This window comes from Myotis lucifugus, unplaced genomic scaffold (genome assembly GCF_000147115.1).
Source record: "Myotis lucifugus unplaced genomic scaffold, Myoluc2.0 scaffold_412, whole genome shotgun sequence".
Lineage (NCBI taxonomy): Eukaryota > Metazoa > Chordata > Mammalia > Chiroptera > Vespertilionidae > Myotis > Myotis lucifugus.
The window spans coordinates 394634-414807 of NW_005871460.1; the positions used below are offsets into that span (position 1 = coordinate 394634).

Below are 20174 nucleotides of genomic sequence, written 5' to 3' on the forward strand. Positions count from 1 at the left end.
CTACCCAGATTCCAAGTGCACAGATACCTTTAACTTCTCTAAACATTGCCTCTCTACCTCTTTGACAGTTCTCTGTTTATGGCAAGCCCACCTTAGTCTATGCCTGCAGAGCTTTAGAGTACACATGTATTATTGTGTTGACCTTGAACATCTTGTGCTCCAATACATTAGTTTTTTGTGAATTCGAGCACATTCAAATTCTCCTACCCAGACTCAAATTCCCAAAATGAAAGGTCCTAAAAGAAGCCGTCTGTAGAGGATCAGTGAGCAGAGGCTTCTTCTCTTCTGTGTTTCCCATTCTCTGTTTCTGTCCCTGCCTTGATGAGATTTTCACCATTGACTAATCTTTGGGGCCAAGTAATGTATAACAGCTATTTCCTTAGAGTTCAACAAACTTGTCTGAAAATAATTCTATGAAATCATGCCTAGTCATGACAGATAAACATTTGTAGTAAAGATATTCTGTTTTCATAAGGTCAACATGTATTTCACTAGCGTTTCCTTTTGTTCAGGTTGTTGCTGTGGAGCAGAGAATGTGGAAGAACCCACTGAACAGAAGGATTCTGTAAGAGTGTCACAGGCAGGTATTCCCAAGTTACCCCTTGTCTTCCAAGAAGAGCCACCCCTGTGAGAATTGTGGACTAGTTTGGGGAAACATTTTCCACTTGACTGAGCTGCAGGGACAGATACTTTTGAGGTGTGGGGCATGTGCAAAACAATTTTATTTCAGTGCAAAATCTTACCAGCAGCATGTGAGAGAGAACATGTTGATTAGAGGTGTGGGCAAGATGTCACTTTCAAACATCTGCAATTTCAATGTTTACCAGAATTATTTCACCTGTTGGGAGGTTGGGCAGGGCACACTTACCTGGTCAGGACATCTTCATCTTAAGGCTTCTCAGACCAGGGACAGGCCAAATAATATTTCTAAGGGTGGATTAGCGTTTCAAAGGAGAAAAAGTTTTTACACCAGAAAGGAATTTGAGGAAGACATTGGCAGTAGTAATCTTCATCATCATCAGACAGTTCACACTGGAGAAAAACCTTATAAATGCATTGAATGTGGGAAATCTTTTACCAGTGTCAGTGGCCTCTATTATCATCAAAGCTTTAAAAGTGGACAGAAACCTTATAAATGCATTGAATGTGGAAAATCTTTTATCACTGGCAGTCAGCTTCGTCGTCATCAGAGAGTGCACACTGGAGAAAAGCCTTATAAATGCTGTGAATGTGAGAAATCATTTACCAATTTGAGTAGCCTCCGTTATCATCAAAGTTCTCACACTGGAGAAAAGCCTAATAAATGCATTGAATGTGGGAAATCTTTTATTACTAGTAGTGAGCTTCGTCATCATCAGAGATTTCACACTGGAGAAAAGCCTTATAAATGCAATGAATGTGGGAAATCTTTCACCATGAGGTATTACCTTCATTGTCATCAGAGAATTCACACTGGAGAAAAGCCTTATAAATGCAGTGAATGTGGGAAATCTTTTATCACTAGTAGTGAGCTTCGTCATCATCAGAGATTTCACACTGGAGAAAAGCCTTATAAATGCAGTGACTGTGGAAAATCTTTTATCACTAGCAGTGAGCTTCGTCGTCATCAGAGACTTCACACTGGAGAAAAGCCTTATAAATGCAATGAATGTGGGAAATCGTTTACCAATTGCAGTAGCCTCCATTATCATCAAAGTTCTCACACTGGAGAAAAGCCTTATAAATGCAGTGAATGTGAGAAATCTTTTATCACTAGCAGTGAGCTTCATCATCATCAGGGAGTTCACACTGGAGAAAACCCTTATAAATGCAATGAATGTGGAAAATCTTTTACCACTAGCATTCACCTTCATTGTCATCAGAGAGTTCACACTGGAGACAAGCCTTATAAATGCAGTGAATGTGGGAAATCTTTTACCACTAGCAGGTACCTTTATTGTCATCAGAGAGTTCACACTGGAGAAAAGCCTTATAAATGCAGTGAATGTGGAAAATCATTTACCCGTAGCAACGGCCTTCGTTATCATCAAAGTTTTCACACTGGACAAAAGCCTTATAAATGCAGTGAATGTGGGAAATCTTTTCCCAGTAGCACTGCCCTTCATTGTCATCAGAGGATTCACACTGGAGAAAAGCCTTATAAATGCAATGAATGTGGGAAATCTTTTACCTGGAGTACCTGCCTTGTTCGTCATCAGAGAGTTCATACTGGAGAAAAGCCTTATAAATGCAGTGCATGCAGGAAGTTTTACATCACTAGCAGTGAGCTTCGTCGTCATCAGAGATATCACAATGGAGAAAAGCCTTATAAATGCAGTGGATGTGGGATGTCATTTACCGATTGGAGTAGCTTCTGTTACCATAAACGTTCTCACACTGGAGAAAAGTCTTATAGTGAATGTAGGAAATCTTTCAAAAGTAGCAGTGGTCTCCAATATCATCAGAGAGTTCACACTGGAGAAAGCTAGTATGGGTGCAAATAACATGAGATATGTCTTAGCCAAATTTCTAAATTTGCTCTGCACATATGAGTCCAAATGAGAATAATTACTTAGATGTGTACAAAATGTAGTTTTTTAGTTAGGTCTTAACAATAGTATAAGAAAATTTGTGAAGTCTCATTTGCCTGAATTGTATCTCATACATGTAATCACCTACATTATATAAAGTCCCCATAAGCCGAAACCGGTTTGGCTCAGTGGATAGAGCGTCGGCCTGCGGACTGAAAGGTCCCAGGTTCGATTCCGGTCAAGGGTATGTATCTTGGTTGTGGGCACATCCACAGTGGGAGATGTGCAGGAGGCAGTTAATCGATGTTTCTCTCTCATTGATGTTTCTAACTCTCTATCTCTCTCCCTTCCTCTCTGTAAAAAATCAATAAAATATATTTAAAAAAATAAAATAAAATAAAGTCCCCATAAGTGTTTTTGTTGTTTTTATTTTTGTTTGAACTGTACGTATCTATGTTTCACTTTCTAACATACAGAGATGTGTTGCCAGATCTATGTCACTACATATTTCTGTTGCTGAAGGTATTTCACCTGAACTACCTATAAGGCCCCTACAGATGACATCAATCACCATCCTTTTGTTCCCAGGGAAGGTAACTCTGTTGTGTAGTTTGTTGAAGAAAATTAGGAATACCTGAGCCCTTCTTAATTGTTTTCCCTCTCACCAGTTGGCACATAGGACTTATTAGTGTTGGCCCCATAAAACATAATATTACAGAGCTACTGCCATTCTTAAGAGCACACTTTCCCTAGATGCCAGTGATGAATTTATCGAGAGCCTAAGTCATCAATGCAAGAACTGCTAGTCTCATGTCTCTTTGGTTTGTAAAATAATAAAGACTTTTTCCTAAGTCTTCTCTCATCTTGGGTTTGCTGTTTACTCTATGAGTTATAAGGAGATCTGGGCTCTCCTAGCATGATCAGGTGAAAAACATATGGGGTCTCAAACATTTTTGCCTTTGAGGGAATAGTATGGTGCAGAAATTTCCAGAGCAGTTTTTGCCAAATTTTCATTCCTGCCCTGTTTTCCTAGGAAACACTGTGAACTCTCTAGTCCTCATGTGATGTCTGGATGCTTTGCGACACGGAGATCACTCCAAAGTGGGTGTTGCTGTGATAACCTGAAGTATATCTTCCAGCAGCATGAATTTTTTTCTTGTTTTTCAAGGGATCCACATACACTTGAAGGGAATCTCTTGTCCAGGTATTGCAGAGGGCCTTGAGACCTAAAGCCTACAATTCTGTGGGTGACTGTCACGGTTGGGAGTACAATAGTAGTTAGAGGAAACCATTACACTACAGAAACAGTGACCTAGTGAGTTTTGCTGAGGATTGCAGCCCATTAGATGGAATGTTCCTCATCTAACCTTGCATCCAGGAATGTTTCTGAGGAAAAAACAACAGGAGTGGTGTGTACCAGTACACAGATCTGAGGATCTCCCAGCATGTTTATCTTCTGTCAATCGAGTCATTGTCATTCAGTATAATTAAGAGGTTTTGTGGCTTCCTGTATCTTCTCAGATGTTCCCATCAGAGCCATTTGTGCACCGGCAGAAATACAAAGACGAAGGCAAAGAGTGTGTAGTTCAGCGATGTGGCTTTTGTGACCCAGCCAGCATTCTTGTTGGTTGGGGCGAAAGTTCTTTATTGTTGGTTACATTTCTGTCATTGAGGCTGGACTCGCGCCCAGAGGGCATAAGATGTATTGAATATAGACTTGCCAAACCTATTTTTCTAATATAGTTAAACATACACGTTTTTAAATTTTGAATTATTTTTAAAAAGGTATAATGAGTAAAGTACAGGTTAGGTATACTGTTTCATAAATCATGATGTGTTCATGAAACTCAAACCATTATTATACTCATAACTAGAGTCCTGGTGCACAGATTCATACACTGGTGAGGTCACTTGGCGTGGTCTGCGGGGATTGATCTGAAACTGGCATCCATCATCTCCCAAGTACCAACTGGCAGGTGGCCAGAGAGGAGCCTGAGCCAAGGCCAGGTGCCGTGATGCTCCCACTCATCCTGGTCCCGCTGCTGCTGCCACTGGTGCTCAGTTGATTTGGTGCTGCACCACTGTGGTCTCTGCGCACCCATTCTAAGGTAATACTGGCACGCCCATGTCTGAGAAGCAGCAGTGAGCTCGTGCTCAGTCAGTTTCAATGCTGGTCTTGATCCTGGTCCTGGTCAGGATGGGGTAGGGGTGTGCAGGGGGAGTGAACACAGGAGAGGCTCTTGCCTTCGCAGCTGCGCTTGCCAGCTGAAAGCCTGGCATCTAGCCCCATAGGTGAGCTGAGTGGCGCTTCTGCTTTGGGAACGCACTGACCACCAGGGGGCAGCTCCTGCATTGAGCGTCTACTCCCTGGTGGTCAGTGCACATCATAGCGCCTGGTCTCTTAGGCTTTTCTATACGTAGATATTGTCCATATCTGTCACTGTAAACTTGGTTCATGACTTTTTTTAATGTGTGCATGTGCTTCACAGACTAACAAGTAACCAGTGATTTACATTCCATTTCAGTAGATCACTTTGCATTTTCTAAGTATTTTTCTGCTTTACTTTTCATAAATTTTTGGATATTTATTAAAGATATATTAGTAACTCATCTTTTTTTATGATATTTTTACTTTGAATATATCACCAGTAGTTTATCCAAATGAGTATTTGGTCATTTCTAAAAAGCTGGTACAAAGTATCCTATATAATAAAAGGCTAATATGCAAATAAACTGAACTGCAGAAAGACGTGTCAGTATTAGGCACACTGACCACCAAGGGGAAGAAGCTCAATGCAGGAGCTGCCCCCTGGTGGTCAGTGCGCTCTCATGGGGAGCGCCGCTCAGCCAGAAGCCTGCTCACAGCTGGTGAGAACAGAGTCGGTGGTGGGAGCCTCTCCTGCCTCTGTGGCAGCGCTAAGGATGTCCGTCAGTCGGACATCACCCGAGGGCTCCCAGAGTGCAAGAGGATGCAGGCTGGGCTGAGGAACCCCCCTCCAAGTGCACTGGGCCGCTAGTCTATCTTACCTAATAATAGACAAACATACAAATTGACCATACCTTCACTACACCAATCAGGAGAGTATGCAAATTAAACCAACAAAGATGGTGGTTAATTTGCATACATAGGCGCAAGCAGCCTGGGTCCTGGGAACATCCTCGGGACCTAGGTCACTCCTAGCCTGTAGGCCCGCACATAGGTCCTGAGCAGCTAGGGTCCCAGAACGCCCCGGCCACTCCATGCCTATGGGCGCAGGTGCCAAGTGGATGTTCCTGCCCCGTGGCCACTTGTGCCTGTGCAGGTGCCGAGCAGCAGCCTGGATCCACGCCCCCCAGCCCACATGTGGAGGAAGTGTGAGCTAATGGTCCTGGAGACCTTGTATCGGGACTTTTAAAAAATATATATTTTTATTGATTTAAGAGAGGGAGAGAGAGAGACACAACAATGATGAGAGAGAATCATCCATAGGCTGCCTTCTGCACACCCCCTACTGGGTATGGAGTCTGCAACCAGGGCATGGGACCTTGATTAGAATCCAACCGGGATCCTTCAGTCCACAGGCCAATGCTCTATCCACTGAGCCAAACCAGCTAGGACTGGTGTTGGGACTATAGGGTGAAGCATAAGCCCAGGTTTGTCTTTGTCCTGGAGGCATGATCTTGGAGACTGCAGTGGTATTGCTTGGCAGGAAGGCTGACGCCCTACAGGCATTGCCCAGAGCTTAGATGGTGTTTCTCTGCTGTCCTTCCTATCCCATCTGTTGTTGCCAAGGGCAATAACTGATTAATGGGACTGTGATGAGAGAGCAGCCTGCACTGGCATTAGGGTGTGGTGTCCACACTAAACTGGGGAGCCCTGGAGGAGGTTGAGGGTGGGGAAGATACCTAATTGTTGTTTTAATTTTCATCTCTCTGATGATCAGTCACTTAGAGCATTTTTTCACATGTCTCTTGGCCATCTTATCCCCACTGCAGCCGAAGGCAGAGCTGCACTTCGGATGGCATCAGAAGCAGATGCCTTTAAAGTATGAGTGTCTGTTCTGTGACATTAACTTTGTATAATGGAGTCAATAGAGGCAGGTAGAAGCAGTTAGAGACTTGAGCAACCTCCCCTAGCTACATATGGCCTGAAGGAGACACATGCCAAAAGTCATGAATGAAGAAACAATGCCTGCCATTCAGAAAGAGCAGGTCCTGAAGAAAAATATGCAAAACCCACAGGTAAATGAAGCCACGCAGGCGCCTCAGAAACAAACTTTCCCTGATAATCCCCTCCCCTGAAGGCGCTGGAAGGCCCTGAGTATACTTGGTGTGTCCTTGGGCTATTTGCCCTCAAAACCAGTCCTGGAGGCAGCTAAGGAAATACAGGATCCTGGCCTTCGAGCGTAAGAACTACATTACCCAGAAGGCCGGGCGTGGAATGCCACCAGGCTGAGCCAATGGAAGCTCCGAAAAGGCGTTTCCGTTTTTCCAGTTCTGGAGGGCGGGACCGGTAGTCCTAGTCGGATTTAGTCTTCTGTCTCTTTCGTCTGGCGGCTGGGTTCAGGAGTTCCTGGTCGCAGGGTCCCTGGAGAAGGCTGGAGAGTGGTGGTCTCCGCCATACAGACCGTGGTGGGAGCCTGCAGGGGTGCGCACAGCTCACACGTGGGATTGAAGCGCCAGGCCTCGGACGGGACCGCCATTCCTGAGTGGCTTCTCCCGCTGCTCCCGCCCGGCTCTGCCCACAGAGGGCAATGGCGGGGCCCCCGCTGAGGAGACGGGCTGAGGTGAGTTTGTGTCCCCCGGGTCCTCACCGCCTCCTCACACAGACACCACAGCCTGGGGAGGGCGCCTGTCCCGTCCTGCAGCTCAGTCCCGCGTGGAGGACCGTGAGGAAGGTGGAGGGGAGAGAGGAGTGTTGTGGCTTCTGAGGACACAGCAAGTGCAGGGCAGAGAGGACGGGGGTGACTTGCATCTGAAGGTCCCTGAGGATGTGGCTGTGACTATTGACGGAAAGAGCAGAGGCTGCAGGGAGGACGTCACAGACTCATTCCGGGCTTTCCCGGCTGTGGGGTCCATCAGGGGCCTGGGGTGGGCCCGGATCCGGCTGGACTACAAGCTCTCTACACGCCATATGCCAAGTTCATGGGTGAGTCCATCGAGATCCAGTGGCATTGGAGCAGGAAGGGGGCAGAGCTGAGGGAGTGAACCTGGGGTCTGAACATGGGAAGGGGGTAAACATTACCCAGTGGTGAGCACATCTGGAGGAACTGTGAGCTGATCGTCCCCGGGACCTGCTGTGGGGACTTGAAGGTGAAGCATAAACCCACGCTTGGCTTTGTCTTGGAGGCAGGATCTAGGAGACTGCGGTGGTGTTGCTTGGCTGCAAGGCTGGGGCTCTGCAGGCATCGCCCAGACCTTAAATGGCATTGCTCTCTCCCCCTCCCCTCCCCTAATCCTTCACACCCAACCCAGCTGCTCTTCTGAGGGCAATCCCAGTGAGTAATGGGACTGTGATGAGAGAGCAGCCTGCACTGGCATTAGGGCCTGGTGTCCACACTAACGGGGGGCCGGGAGAAGGTTGAGGGGGGGAAGGTGTGTAAGGAGTAGGAATGCAGCTTCTCAGAGAGACAGCTCTGGTTTCAATTTACTTAATTCTAACAGGTTGGCGTGACCTTTGAGGACATTGCCCTGTACTTCTCCAGGGAGGAATGGAGCCTCCTTGATGAGGGTCAGAGACAGCTGTACCTGAATGTGATGCTGGAGAACTTTGAACTTATATCCTCGCTGGGTAAGACCCTCACTGTCACCAGTGACCTGGACTTGGCTTTGCCATTTCCCAGGCCCCATCCCCCAGGGTGTGTTTGTCCTCCCATGTAGAGTGTGGTACTGCTGGATTTTTCCACTTTTCTGGGTAGTTGCTGTCCTGGGGAGGGTTGGTCTGTTTCTGCTGCTCCCTTCTATTCCTGAAGTCCCAATAGTCCCCTCTGTACTAAACTCACAGGGAAGGACTTGTGGTTGGTAGTGTTACAGGAAGCCTCAGGGATTCCACCTTGATCAGTGAGGAAAGTATTTTCTATATTCCTGTTGGTCATTTATACATATTTTTTGGAGAATTGTCTCTACATCCTTATCGTGTTTATTAACTATTTTTTGGTTAAAGAGTCTTCTAACTACCCTGTATATTTTATATATTAATTGCTTACTACATACAGGAACACATATTTTTGCATGTGCTTAATTGTGCTTTGCAGATATTGCTCCCCACACTTGCTTTTCTACAAAGTCCATGTTTTTGGCAACCCTGCATTCAGCAAGTCTAGTGCCACCATGTTTCTAGCAAACTCAGATGCTTGTTACTAGTGCTTTGCAATAAACGATTTTTAATGAAGTTATATAGAGTTTGTTTTGAGACAGAGTTACTGCATTGTTATTAGCCTGCAGTATAGTGTTAACATACCTTTATTATTCCTGGGGAACTTCAACTATTTGTGTGAATTTATATCTATATCTCAATATTCTCTTTATTGTGCTGATCAGAACTGAATCCACAACCTCTGCAAATGATTCCTTCATATGATTTGCTAGTATTTTCTCCAACCCTCTAGATTGCCTTTCATTTCATTTTGTTTATTGCTGTTGTGCAATAAAGAAGCTTTTTATTTATTTTTTGCAGTCTGGAATGTTTGTTTTCTCTATTTTTTCTGGTGAGTTGGTGTCACATTCAGGAAATCCTGTCTAAAACAAATCTCCAAAACTTTTTCTCTAGGTTCTCTTGAAGGACTTTTAAGTTGTAGCGCTGACTTTTATTTTAACAAAATATATTTTATTGATTTTTTACAGAGAGGAAGGTAGAGGGACAGAGAGTTAGAAACATCAATGAGAGAGAAACATTGGTCAGCTGCCTCCTGCATACCCCCTACTGGGGATGTGCCCTTGACCAGAATCGAACCTGGGACCCTTCTGTCCGCAGGCTGACGCTCTATCCACTGAGTCAAACCGGTTAGGGCTGTAGCACTGACATTTAATTCTGTCCTGCAGGTTGAGTTAAATTTTATCAGTGGTGTCCAGTTTTGTTGTTTTGCATGTGAATGTTGATTTTTACCAGCACCATTCATTGAAGAAACTATCTTTCCCTTCTTCTGTGTCTTGCAGCTTTGTCACAGATTACTTGAAAGTATGTGCTGGGTGTTATTTCTGTGTTTTTTGTTCTGTTCTATTGATCTATGGGTCTGTGTTTCTCCAATAACACACTGTTTGCTTGTTTTCTCTTTATAATAAATTGTAGTCAGGAAGTGTGATGCCACCAGCTTTGTTCTCACTCAAGATTTCATTTGTTAGTGGACTTCTTCATTCTATACATTTCAGATTCATTCTCTCTCTCTCTCTCTCTGTCTCTCTCCTATATATATATATATATATATATATATATATATATATTGATTTCAGAGAGGAAGGAAGAGGGAGAGAGAGATAGAAACATCCATGATGAGAGAGAATCATGGATCGGCTGCCCCCTGCAAGTCCCCCACTGGGGATTGAGCCCACAACCTGGGCATGTGCCCTTGACCGGAATCGAACCTGGAACCTTTCAGTTCCCAGGCTGATGCTCTATCAATGAGCCAAACTGCTAGGGCAAGATTCTCTTTTCATTACTTTTTAAAATACCATTGGAGTAATCATCAGGATTGCATTTAATCTGTAGATAGCTTTGTGTACTATAGTTATCTTCACGATATTTCTTTCTCAAATTCATGAACACAAGATGTCTTTCTTTTTTTTTTTAATTAAATCTTTATTGTTCAGATTATTACATTAGTTACTCTTTTTTTCCCACCATAACTCCCCTCCACCCAGTTCCCACCCCACCCACTGCCCTCACTCCCCCCCCACTGTCCTAATCCATAGGTGCACGATTATTGTCCAATCTCTTCCCTCACCCCCCACATCCCTTTCCCACCCCCGAGAATAATCAGTCCATTCCCATTCTATGTCCCTGATTCTATTACAATCACCAGTTCATACTGTTCATCAAGTTGTTCATTCACTTGATTTTTAGATTCACTTGTTGATAGATGTGTATTTGTTGTTCATAATTTGTATCCTTACCTTTTTCTTCTTCTTCCTCTTCTTAAAGGATACCTTTCAGCATTTCATATAATACTGGTTTGGTGGTGATGAACTCCTTTAGCTTTTTCTTATCTGTGAAGCTCTTTATCTGGCCTTCACTTCTGAATGATAGCTTTGCTGGATAAAGTAGTCTTGGTTGTAGGTTCTTGGTATTCAGCACTTTGAATATTTCTTGCCACTCCCTTCTGGCCTGCAAAGTTTCTGTTGAGAAATCAGCTGACAGTCGTATGGGTACTCCCTTGTAGGTAACTGATTTTCTTTCTGTTGCTGCTTTTAGGATTCTCTCTTTGTCTTTTGCTCTTGGCATTTTAATTATGATGTGTCTTGGTGTGGTCCTCTTTGGATTCCTTTTGTTTGGGGTTCTATGCGCTTCCTGGACTTGTAAGTCTATTTCTTACACCAGGTAGGGGAAGTTTTCTGTCATTATTTCTTCAAATAGGTTTTCAATATCTTGCTCTCTCTCTTCTTCTGGCACCCCGATAATTCGGATGTTGGTACGATTGAAGCTGTCCCAGAGGCTCCTTACACTATCTTTGTATTTTCGGATTCTTTTTTCATTTTGCTTTTCCAGTTGGGTGTTTTTTGCTTCTTCGTATTTCAAATCGTTGACTTGATTCTTGCGATCCTCTGGTCTGCTGTTGGGAGTCTGTATAATATTCTTTATTTCAGTCAGTGTATGCTTAATTTCTATTTGGTTCTTTATCACAACATCGAGGGTTTCACCAGTCTTCTTGAAGATCTCACTACATTTATCGGCCGTCTCACCAGTCTTCTTGAAGATCTCACTACATTTATCGGCGGCTTCTAGACAGTTCTTTAAAGACCTTAAAAGTGTGGTTTTGAACTCTATATTCAGCAGTTTGCTTTCCTCCAATTCTGTCGTTTGTGTCCTGTTTCTTTGTCTGGGCATTTTTTATTCTTTCGCCGTGTCCATAGAGTGCCTTTCTGTGTGTGCTAAGTGTCCCAATTACCTGAGGTAGACACTCTTGGTGCACCCCCTTGTGGGCTTTGTGCACAGTCTTGTTGTAATTAAGCCTTGATTGTTATAGTTATCACTGGGAGGAATTGACCTCCAGGCCCATTGGCTGTGAGAATCAGCTGTGTGTGCAGTGGGAGAACTTCTGTGCTGGAGACACCCCTCTGGGGCTAGACTTGCTTTGATGGGGCTTTGGTGCTCACTGAGTCTGCCCCTGAGTGTGTCTGTTATGGTTCCAAGGAGCTGCAAAACTCGATGGTCCCACTCTGACCTCTCGGCTTCCTGGCTCCTGGATCTCTAGGGAGGTGCTAATCTAGCCTTTGCCTGAGGCTATCCAGCAAAAGTCTCCCTACAGGGCTTGGCCGGGGCGGGTTACAAGGGATCAACAGGGCGGGGTTAGCAATTATGGCTGCTCTCAGTCCTGCCCTCAGAGACTCTGCTTCTCAGTGTCCTGGTAATCGCTGCAAGCCCCTCGGAGAGAAAGCTGCCCTCGGGTTCTGACCAATGCCAGACAGTTCCGCTTCTCCCTTATGAGTCTGGGTCCCTAGAGACTCACCCGGAACTGGAGCTCAGAGCCTGAGACTCCCTCCCGATTGAAAACGACAACCACGCTCTCAGCCGCCAGCCCGCTCCGCACGCACCTCCGCACCTTAGTATTTCACCTCCGCACTGAGCCTCCTCTGAGTCTCGGTATGCTTTTCTCTTTCCTTCTAGTTGTAGAATTTCCACTCAGCCAGCCTTCCTATGGTTCTGGATGATGTCCGTTCCGTCTTTTAGTTGTATTTTTGAAGTGGTTGTGCGAGGCAGCAATCTCCGATGTTTACCTATGCCGCCATCTTGGTTTCTCCACAGGATGTCTTTCAACTTATTTGTGTTTTCTTCCATTTCTTTTATCTCTGTACTAAAGGCCCAGTGCACAAAATTTGTGTACAGGGGTGGGGGTCCCTCAGCCCAGCCTGCATCCTCTCCAATCTAGGAACACTGGCTCCTAACCTCTCACCTGTCTGCCTGTCTGATCGCCTCTAACCACTCTGCCTGCCAACCTGATCACCCCAACTGCCGCCCCCCCCGCCGGCCTGATTGCCTCCAACTGCCCCCTCTTTGCGTCCTTCCCCAGTGTTTAGTGTCTAAGTCGTTACAGCATGAGGGTGTGATGACCATTTTCATATTAGCTCTTTATTATATAGGATTATTGTATCAATGTATAGATGTTCCTTTTGGTCAAATTTATTTATATTTTATCTTATTTTTTTAATGCTATTTTAAATTTGACTATCTTCATTTTTCTATCAAAGAATTTATTACTAGTGTGTAGAAATGGAACTAATGTTTGTATGTTTATTTTGCATCCTGTAACTTTTCTGAATTTAATTCTTTATTCTTTTTTTATCTTCACTCAGGTAGTGTGAGTATTTTTTCCATTGATTTTCTTTTTGAGGGAGAAAATTGAGTGAGACACAGAGAGAGAAACATCGCTTAGTTGCTTTCCACATTTGCCCATACTGGTAGCGGTATCAGACATGCAGCCAGGGTACCTGCCCTTGACTGGGAATCTAGCCCATGACCTTCCAGTGCACAGGCCGGCATTCTCAACACTGAGCAACATGGGCCAGGGCTATTTATTTGTTGTATAAACCATATATATATATATATATATATATATATATATATATATATTGATTTTAGAGAGGAAGAGAGAGATTGGAACAGGAGTGATGAGAGAGAGTCATTGATGGATTGCCTCCTTCACTACCCACACTGGTGATTGAGCTCACAACCTGTGCATATGCCTGAACAATGAATTGAATTGTGACCTCCTATTAGGTATTCTTTGGTATTAGTGGTACATGGGTTGATGCTTAATCACTGAGCCATACTAGCCATCCTTTATTTATTTACTAGAAGCCTGGTGCATCAATTTGTGCACTGGGGGCAGGGGGTGAATTCCTTTAACCTGGCCTGCACCCTCTTGCATTCCGGGACCCCTCAGGGGATGTCAGAGAGGTGGTTTCGGCCCAAACCCTGGAGGCCAGGCCGAGGGATTCTCCTGATGCACGAATCCATGCACTGGTCCTCTAATATGCATATAATATCCTTGGTAATTTCTTCCTTCCCTCTCCTCTTCCCTTTCCCTCTGTGATTCACTGGTCTGTTCCATGTTTCCATGCCTGGGGTTTCTGCTCTTGTGTTGAGCATATGCCCTCTGGTGGTCAGTGCACATCATAGGTATCAGCTGGTCAGCCTGTCAGCTGGTCACTTAGGCTTATATATATAGATTTTAAAGACAGGAAGCGAGACAGTGAAAGAGAGAGTGGCAAACATTAATCTGCTTTTCTACCCATCTATGCATTACTGGCTCTCCCCTGCATGTGCTCTGATGGGGGATCAAACCTACAACATTGATGCATAGGGACCACACACTCACCAAGTGAGCCACCTGCCCAGGCCTCTGAATTTGTTTATTAATTTCAGAAGCTCATAGATCTTGACAAATTTCTCTATGGAGGGTCATGTCATCTGCTAATATCAACATCTCTTATGATGCATTGTGGTTCATAGTGTCAGGTGAAATGTCTTTCATTTCTTTACAGTTTATTTGAGGCTTGGTTTTTGTTTCGGGGTTTTTTTTTCCATTAGTGTAGTTAAAGTTTTTCCAATATTGTATCTTTCAAAAAATACCTATTAGGTATTCTTGCATTTTGTCTTGTGTTCTTTTTATTTATGTTTTCTAATATTTATTGTTTCTTTCTTTTGCAATCTTTGGGTTTACTTTCTTGTTGTGTTTCTAGTTTTCTGAGGTGCCAGTATTTTTTTGAGTTCTTTTTTCATATTGTAGGCATTTATCCCTATAAAATTTCCTCTTAGAATTGCATTTTCTGAATTTTATACATGAGCTTTGGTAGGAGTCTTTTCATTTACTTTGTCCCTAGACCTTTTTGAGTTCTCTTTTTTATTTGACTACCTTGGAATTCTTATTTATTTGTTTAATATATTTCTTTATTGATTTCAGAGAGGAAAGGAGAGGGAGAGGGAGAGAGAAACATCAATGATGAGGAAGAATCATTGATCGGCTGCCTCCAGCATGTGCCCTACTGGGGGTTGAGCCCGCAACCCAGGCATGTGCCCTTGGTCGGAATCGAACCTGGGACTCTTTGATCTGCAGGCCAGCGCTCTATCAACTGAGCCAAACCTGCTAGGACTCTTATTTATTTTTTATATTCAGTTTCAGATAGAGAGGAAGAGAGGTGGGGACGGGGGGCAGAGAGAGAGAGAGAGAGAGAGAGAGAGAGAGAGAGAGAGAGAGACATACATCAGTATGAGGAAGAAATATCAATCGATTGTGTACACACATATCCTAAGTGGAAATGGAACCTGCATACTGATAATGTGCCCTGACTGGGAATCGAATCCGAGACCCCTAGGTTCACAGGATGATACTCCAACCAACTGAGCCACACTGGCCAGGGTATTCTGTGGTTGTTGGTTTTTTAATATATTTTTATTGATTTCAGACAGGAAGGGAGATGGAGAGAGAGAAATATCAATGATGAGAGAATCATCATTGGCTGCCTCCTGCACGCCCCCTACTGGGGATCGAGTCCAAATCCTGGGCATGTGCCCTTGACCGGACTTGAATTTGGGACCCTAGTGTTGGAATCCAACCTGGGACCTTTCATCTGCAGGAGCCAGCCAATCAATGATAATCTCTCTTCATTGGTCTTTCTCTCCTTTTGTTTTTGAGGTCAATAAATATATATTTTAAAAATCAATAAACTATTCTTTGAACCAAGGTGCATTGGGCCTTTAGTTTCTAATAAAACTGTGCCAAACTGGCTAGAGCCATTCTTTGATTTTTAAAAAGAAAATTTCCAGTATTTTTTTAATAATAGACCACTATGGTGAATGATAACAGAAGCACAGTGGTTGATAGAGATAACTCTGACCGTTGTTTCTCACTTTAGCTGTCTTCAAATACGTTTGTTCACCTAGTCTTTCCAGTCATTTGTTCTATGCAGTTGTCCTTATTTGGTGTTCTGTAATACTATTTGTCTTCATTGTACTCTTATTCCCATTTCCTGTGGTTTTTTTGTTCATGGATAGCTGTCTCCTTACTCTGGGATGGGGAAAGATTCTCATATCTCTGATTCTCCCCTCTTGATGATGTCACTTCCATAGCTCATTTGCCTGTGATCTCATCTGTGCTTTGCTGTTGTACTACAGTGTTAACCATCGATCTTTTCAATGTTTCTTTTACGATTTCTATCATTTATCCTGTGCAATGACTCTACTGGGAATTAGGTGGAATAATCATTTCTGCATCACAGTAGAAACATGACTTTATGAATGACACAATGGATCAACAGGCTGTCTTGCCTGAGTAAAGGGCTGTTAGGGATAATACAATTGCTTTTTATGGGTTTGAGCACATTCGAATTATTCTACACAGACTCACATCACCAGCATGAAAGGTCCTGACTGAGTAAGGCAATTTTATTTCAGTGTTAGGGAGGTTTTTACACCTGGGCTTTGTTACATTCATAACTAGGAACCCATTTGGTTCAACAGTGTTTTGTTACCATTGCTCATTTCTCACACAATTCTACTTGTCCTTGCTTCTTGTTGACACTTTGTCAACAACTCAGTTTTAATAGTGATCAGTGCTTATTCTACTCGGATTCCCAGTCCTTGGATAACCTAACCTCTCTAAACTTTTCACCTCTACCTCGTTCACAGGTCTCTCTTTAGTGCCCTCCACTGTTGGTTCATGCCTGCAGAGCCTTAGAGTGCATACCTATTACTGTATTGAGGTAGAACATCAAGTGCTCTAATACAATTGCTTTTTATGGGTTTGAGCACATTCGAATTATTCTACACAGACTCACATCACCAGCATGAAAGGTCCTATCGGAAGCCATTTGTGGAGGAACAACTAGCAGACCTTTCCTCTCTTCTTTGTGTCCCTCTCTTCTTTGTGTCCCGTCCTGTGCTTCTGTCCTTCCCTTGGGGGAGATTTTCACCATTGACTGACCTTTGGGGCCAAGAAGTGTATAACAGCCATTTCCTATCGCATCAGGCCTAGTCATGACCGATAAACATTTGTGGTGAAGATATTCTGTTTTCATAAGGTCAGCAGGTACCTCACCAGCGTTTTCTTTTGTTCAGGTTGCTGCTGTGGAGCAGAGAATGTGGAGGCAGCGACTGAACAGAAGATTTCTGTAAAATTGTCACAGGAAAGGCTTCCCAAGTTAGCCTTGTCTTCCCAGAAGAGCCACCCCTGTGAGAGTTGTGGGGTAGTCTTGGGAAATATTTTCCAAGTGATGGAGCTGCAGGGAACACAATACAGACAGATACTGTTGAGGTGTGGGGCATGTGCAAAACAATTTTATTTCAGTGCAAAATGTCACCAGCAGCATGTGAGAGAGAAGACTTCCATTAGAGGCCTGGAAAGGATCTCACTTGCAAATAGCTGCAATTTCAAGGTGTCTCAGAATCATTTCACCTGTGGGGAGGTTGGTCAGGGTATACATTCCTGGTCAGGACATCTCCACCTAATGGCTACTCAGACCAGAGACAGGCCAAAAGAGATTTCGAAGTGTGGGGTGAAGTTTCAAAGGAGAAAAAAAAACTACGCAAGAAAAGAATATAACAAAGTCGTTGGCTGCAATCACACGTTTATACAGGATAAATGTTTCCATGCTGGAAGTCAGTGTTTTCTGTGCTGTGAATGTGGAAATTATTTTACCAAGTTTTCTAGCTTTCATTATCAACAGAGAGTTCACACTGGAGAAAACCCTTATGAGTGCAGTGAATATGGGAATACTGTTACCAATAGCAGTGGCCTTCGTTGTCATCAGAGAGTTGACACTGGAGAAAGGCCTTATCAGTGCAGTGAATGTGGGAATTCTTTTACCAGTAACACTACCCTTCATCGTCATCAGAGAGTTCACACTGGAGAAAAGCCTTTCCAATGTAGTGAATGTGGAAAATCTTTTACGACAATGCATAGCCTTCATTGTCATCAGAGACTTCACACTGGAGAAAGTCCTTATGAGTGCAGTGAATGTGGGAAATCTTTTACCCGGAGCAGTAGTCTCTGTAATCATCAAAGTTTACACACTGGCGAAAGGCGTTACGCATGCAGTGAATGTCCAAAATCTTTTACCACTAGCACTGATCTTGGTCGTCATCAGAGAGTTCACACTGGAGAAAAGCCTTATAAATGCCGTGAATGCGGGAAATCTTTTGCCAGTAGTAGTTGCCTTCGGTGTCATCAGAGAGTTCACACTGGAGAAAAGCCTTCTAAATGCAGTGAATGTGGGAAATCTTTTACCACTAGCAGTGATCTTCGCCGTCATCAGAGAGTTCATACTGGAGAAAAGCCTTATAAATGCAGTCAGTGCGGGAAATCCTTTACCACTAGCAGTTATCTTCGTTGTCATCAGAGAGTTCACACAGGAGAAAAGCCTTATAAATGCAGTGAATGTGCAAAATCTTTTATGACTAGCAGTGAGGTTCGGCGTCATGAGAGAGTTCACACTGGAGAAAAGCCTTATAAATGCAGTGAATGTGAGAAATCTTTTACCACTTGGAATGGCCTCCATTATCATCACCAATTTCACACTGCAGAAAGGCCTTCCTAATGCAATGAATGTGGGAAATCTTTTACCACTAAGACTTACCTTCATAGTCATCAGAGAGTTGATACAGGAGAAAAGGCTTATAAAAGCAGTGAATATGGGAAGTCTTTTACAAGTATCAATGATCTCCCAATATCATCAGAGAGTTCATACTGGAGAAACCCCTTATGAGTGCAATTAACATAAGATATCTCTCATCCAAATTCTTAATTTGTGAGACGTTTCTTAGTTTTGTAGGATATGTTCCTCAGGTCTTAACAATAGCATAAAAAAATTGCAAAATCTAATTTGTCTGCATTATATCTCATATTTAAACACTTACATTATGTAAAGTCCCCACAAGTGTTTCTGCTGTTGTTTTTTATACTTGAACCATATGTGTATGTTGCACTTTCTAACATACAAATGTCTTGCCATATCGTCACTGCGTATTTCTGTTGCTGAAGGTATTTCATCTGCACCCCGTGTAAGGTCCCTACAGATGGTATTGGTCACCATCCTCATGTGCTCGGGGAAGCTAACTCTGTTGTCTGGTTTGTTGACGAAAATTAGGAATACCTGATCCCTAGGAACTGTGAATTCTTTTCACTCAGGAGTTGCCACGTAGAACACGTTAGTGTTGGTGAACTGCCAGTCTCATGTGTCTTTTGGTTTGTAAAATAATGAAGGCTTTTTACTAAGACGTCTTTAATCTTGGATGTTCTATTTACTATGTGGGTTAGTTTATAAGGAGATCTGGGCTCTCCAAGCATGATGAGGTGAGAAGCATTTTTGAGATCTCAAACATTCTTTGCCCTGGAGGGAACGGTATGGTGCAGAAATTAGCTCAGCAGTTTTTGCCTAATTTACACTGCTGCCCATATTTTCCCAGGAAACACTGTGGACTCTCTGGTCCTCATGTGAAGATGGATGTTTTGAGACACAGAGATCACTCCAAAGAGGGGGTAGCTGTGACAACCTCAAGTATGTCTGGGAGCACTGAATTTTTTTTCCTGTTTTCAAGGAAGAGATGCTAAGACATTTGAAGGGAACCTCCTCCCCATGTCTTACAGAGGGCCATGTGCCCTAATGCCTACATTTCCATGGGTGATGGTAACTGGTTGGAGGACCATAGCAGTTAGCGGAAACCATTTTCATGCAGAACCACTGGCATAATTGGTGTTGGAGGTGAATACAGCTCACTAGATGGAATGTTCCTCATAGAAACGTGCATCCAGGAATGTTCTGAGGAAACGTGTATAGGAGCATCTAGGGTCTCCAGGCATGTTTATCTTCTGTGGATGCATTGTCATTGGTTATCATCAAGAGGTTTTGTGAATTCCTGTAGCCTCTCAGATGTTCCCCTCAGAGCCATTGGTGAGCTGGCAGAAAAGCAAAGATGAAGGTAAAGGGTGTCTTTAGTCCAGGGACGTGGCTTTTGTGACCCAGCCAGCATTCTTGTTGGTTTGGTTGAATGTGCTCCATTGTTTGTTAAATTTTCTGTCACTAGGCAAGACAGTTGCCCAGAGGGTATAAGAAGGTGGATTGAATATAGATTTGCCAAGCCTATTTTTCCAATACAGTGGAACAAACACACTTCTTAATCTGGAACCATTTTTAAAAGCTATAATGAGTAATATACATGTGTTTAGTATAGCGTTTCATAAATCTTGATGTGTGCGTGAAAGTGAAATCATTATTATACTCGTAACACTGACCATATCTGTCACTGTGCACTTGCTTCATGACCTTTTTTTTTTTTTTTTTTAATATATTTTATTGATTTTTTACAGAGAGGAAGGGAGAGAGCTAGATAGTTAGAAACATCGATGGGAGAGAAACATCGACCAGCTGCCTCCTGCACATCCCCCACGGGGAATGTGCCCGCAACCCAGGTACATGCCCTTGACTGGAACCGAACCCGGGACCCTTCAGTCCGCAGGCCGATGCTCTATCCACTGA

General features: G+C 43.5%; 2 protein-coding genes across 2 annotated transcripts; both read left to right on the top strand.

The window, feature by feature from the left end:
- Positions 1–519: 519 nt before the first annotated feature.
- On the top strand, positions 520–2750 carry LOC106694392 (zinc finger protein 883-like). The gene has a single exon (XM_014467737.2). The coding sequence runs from the start codon at positions 765–767 to the stop codon at positions 2466–2468; it is 1704 nt and encodes a 567-aa protein (XP_014323223.2). The 5' UTR covers positions 520–764; the 3' UTR covers positions 2469–2750.
- Positions 2751–8231: 5481 nt separating this feature from the next.
- LOC106699462 (zinc finger protein 501-like) lies at positions 8232–19962 on the top strand. Its single transcript, XM_014467738.2, has 2 exons — positions 8232–8280; positions 16759–19962. Exons 1-2 carry the CDS (start codon positions 8247–8249, stop codon positions 18234–18236), a joined length of 1512 nt encoding a protein of 503 aa, XP_014323224.2. The 5' UTR covers positions 8232–8246; the 3' UTR covers positions 18237–19962.
- Positions 19963–20174: the final 212 nt, after the last annotated feature.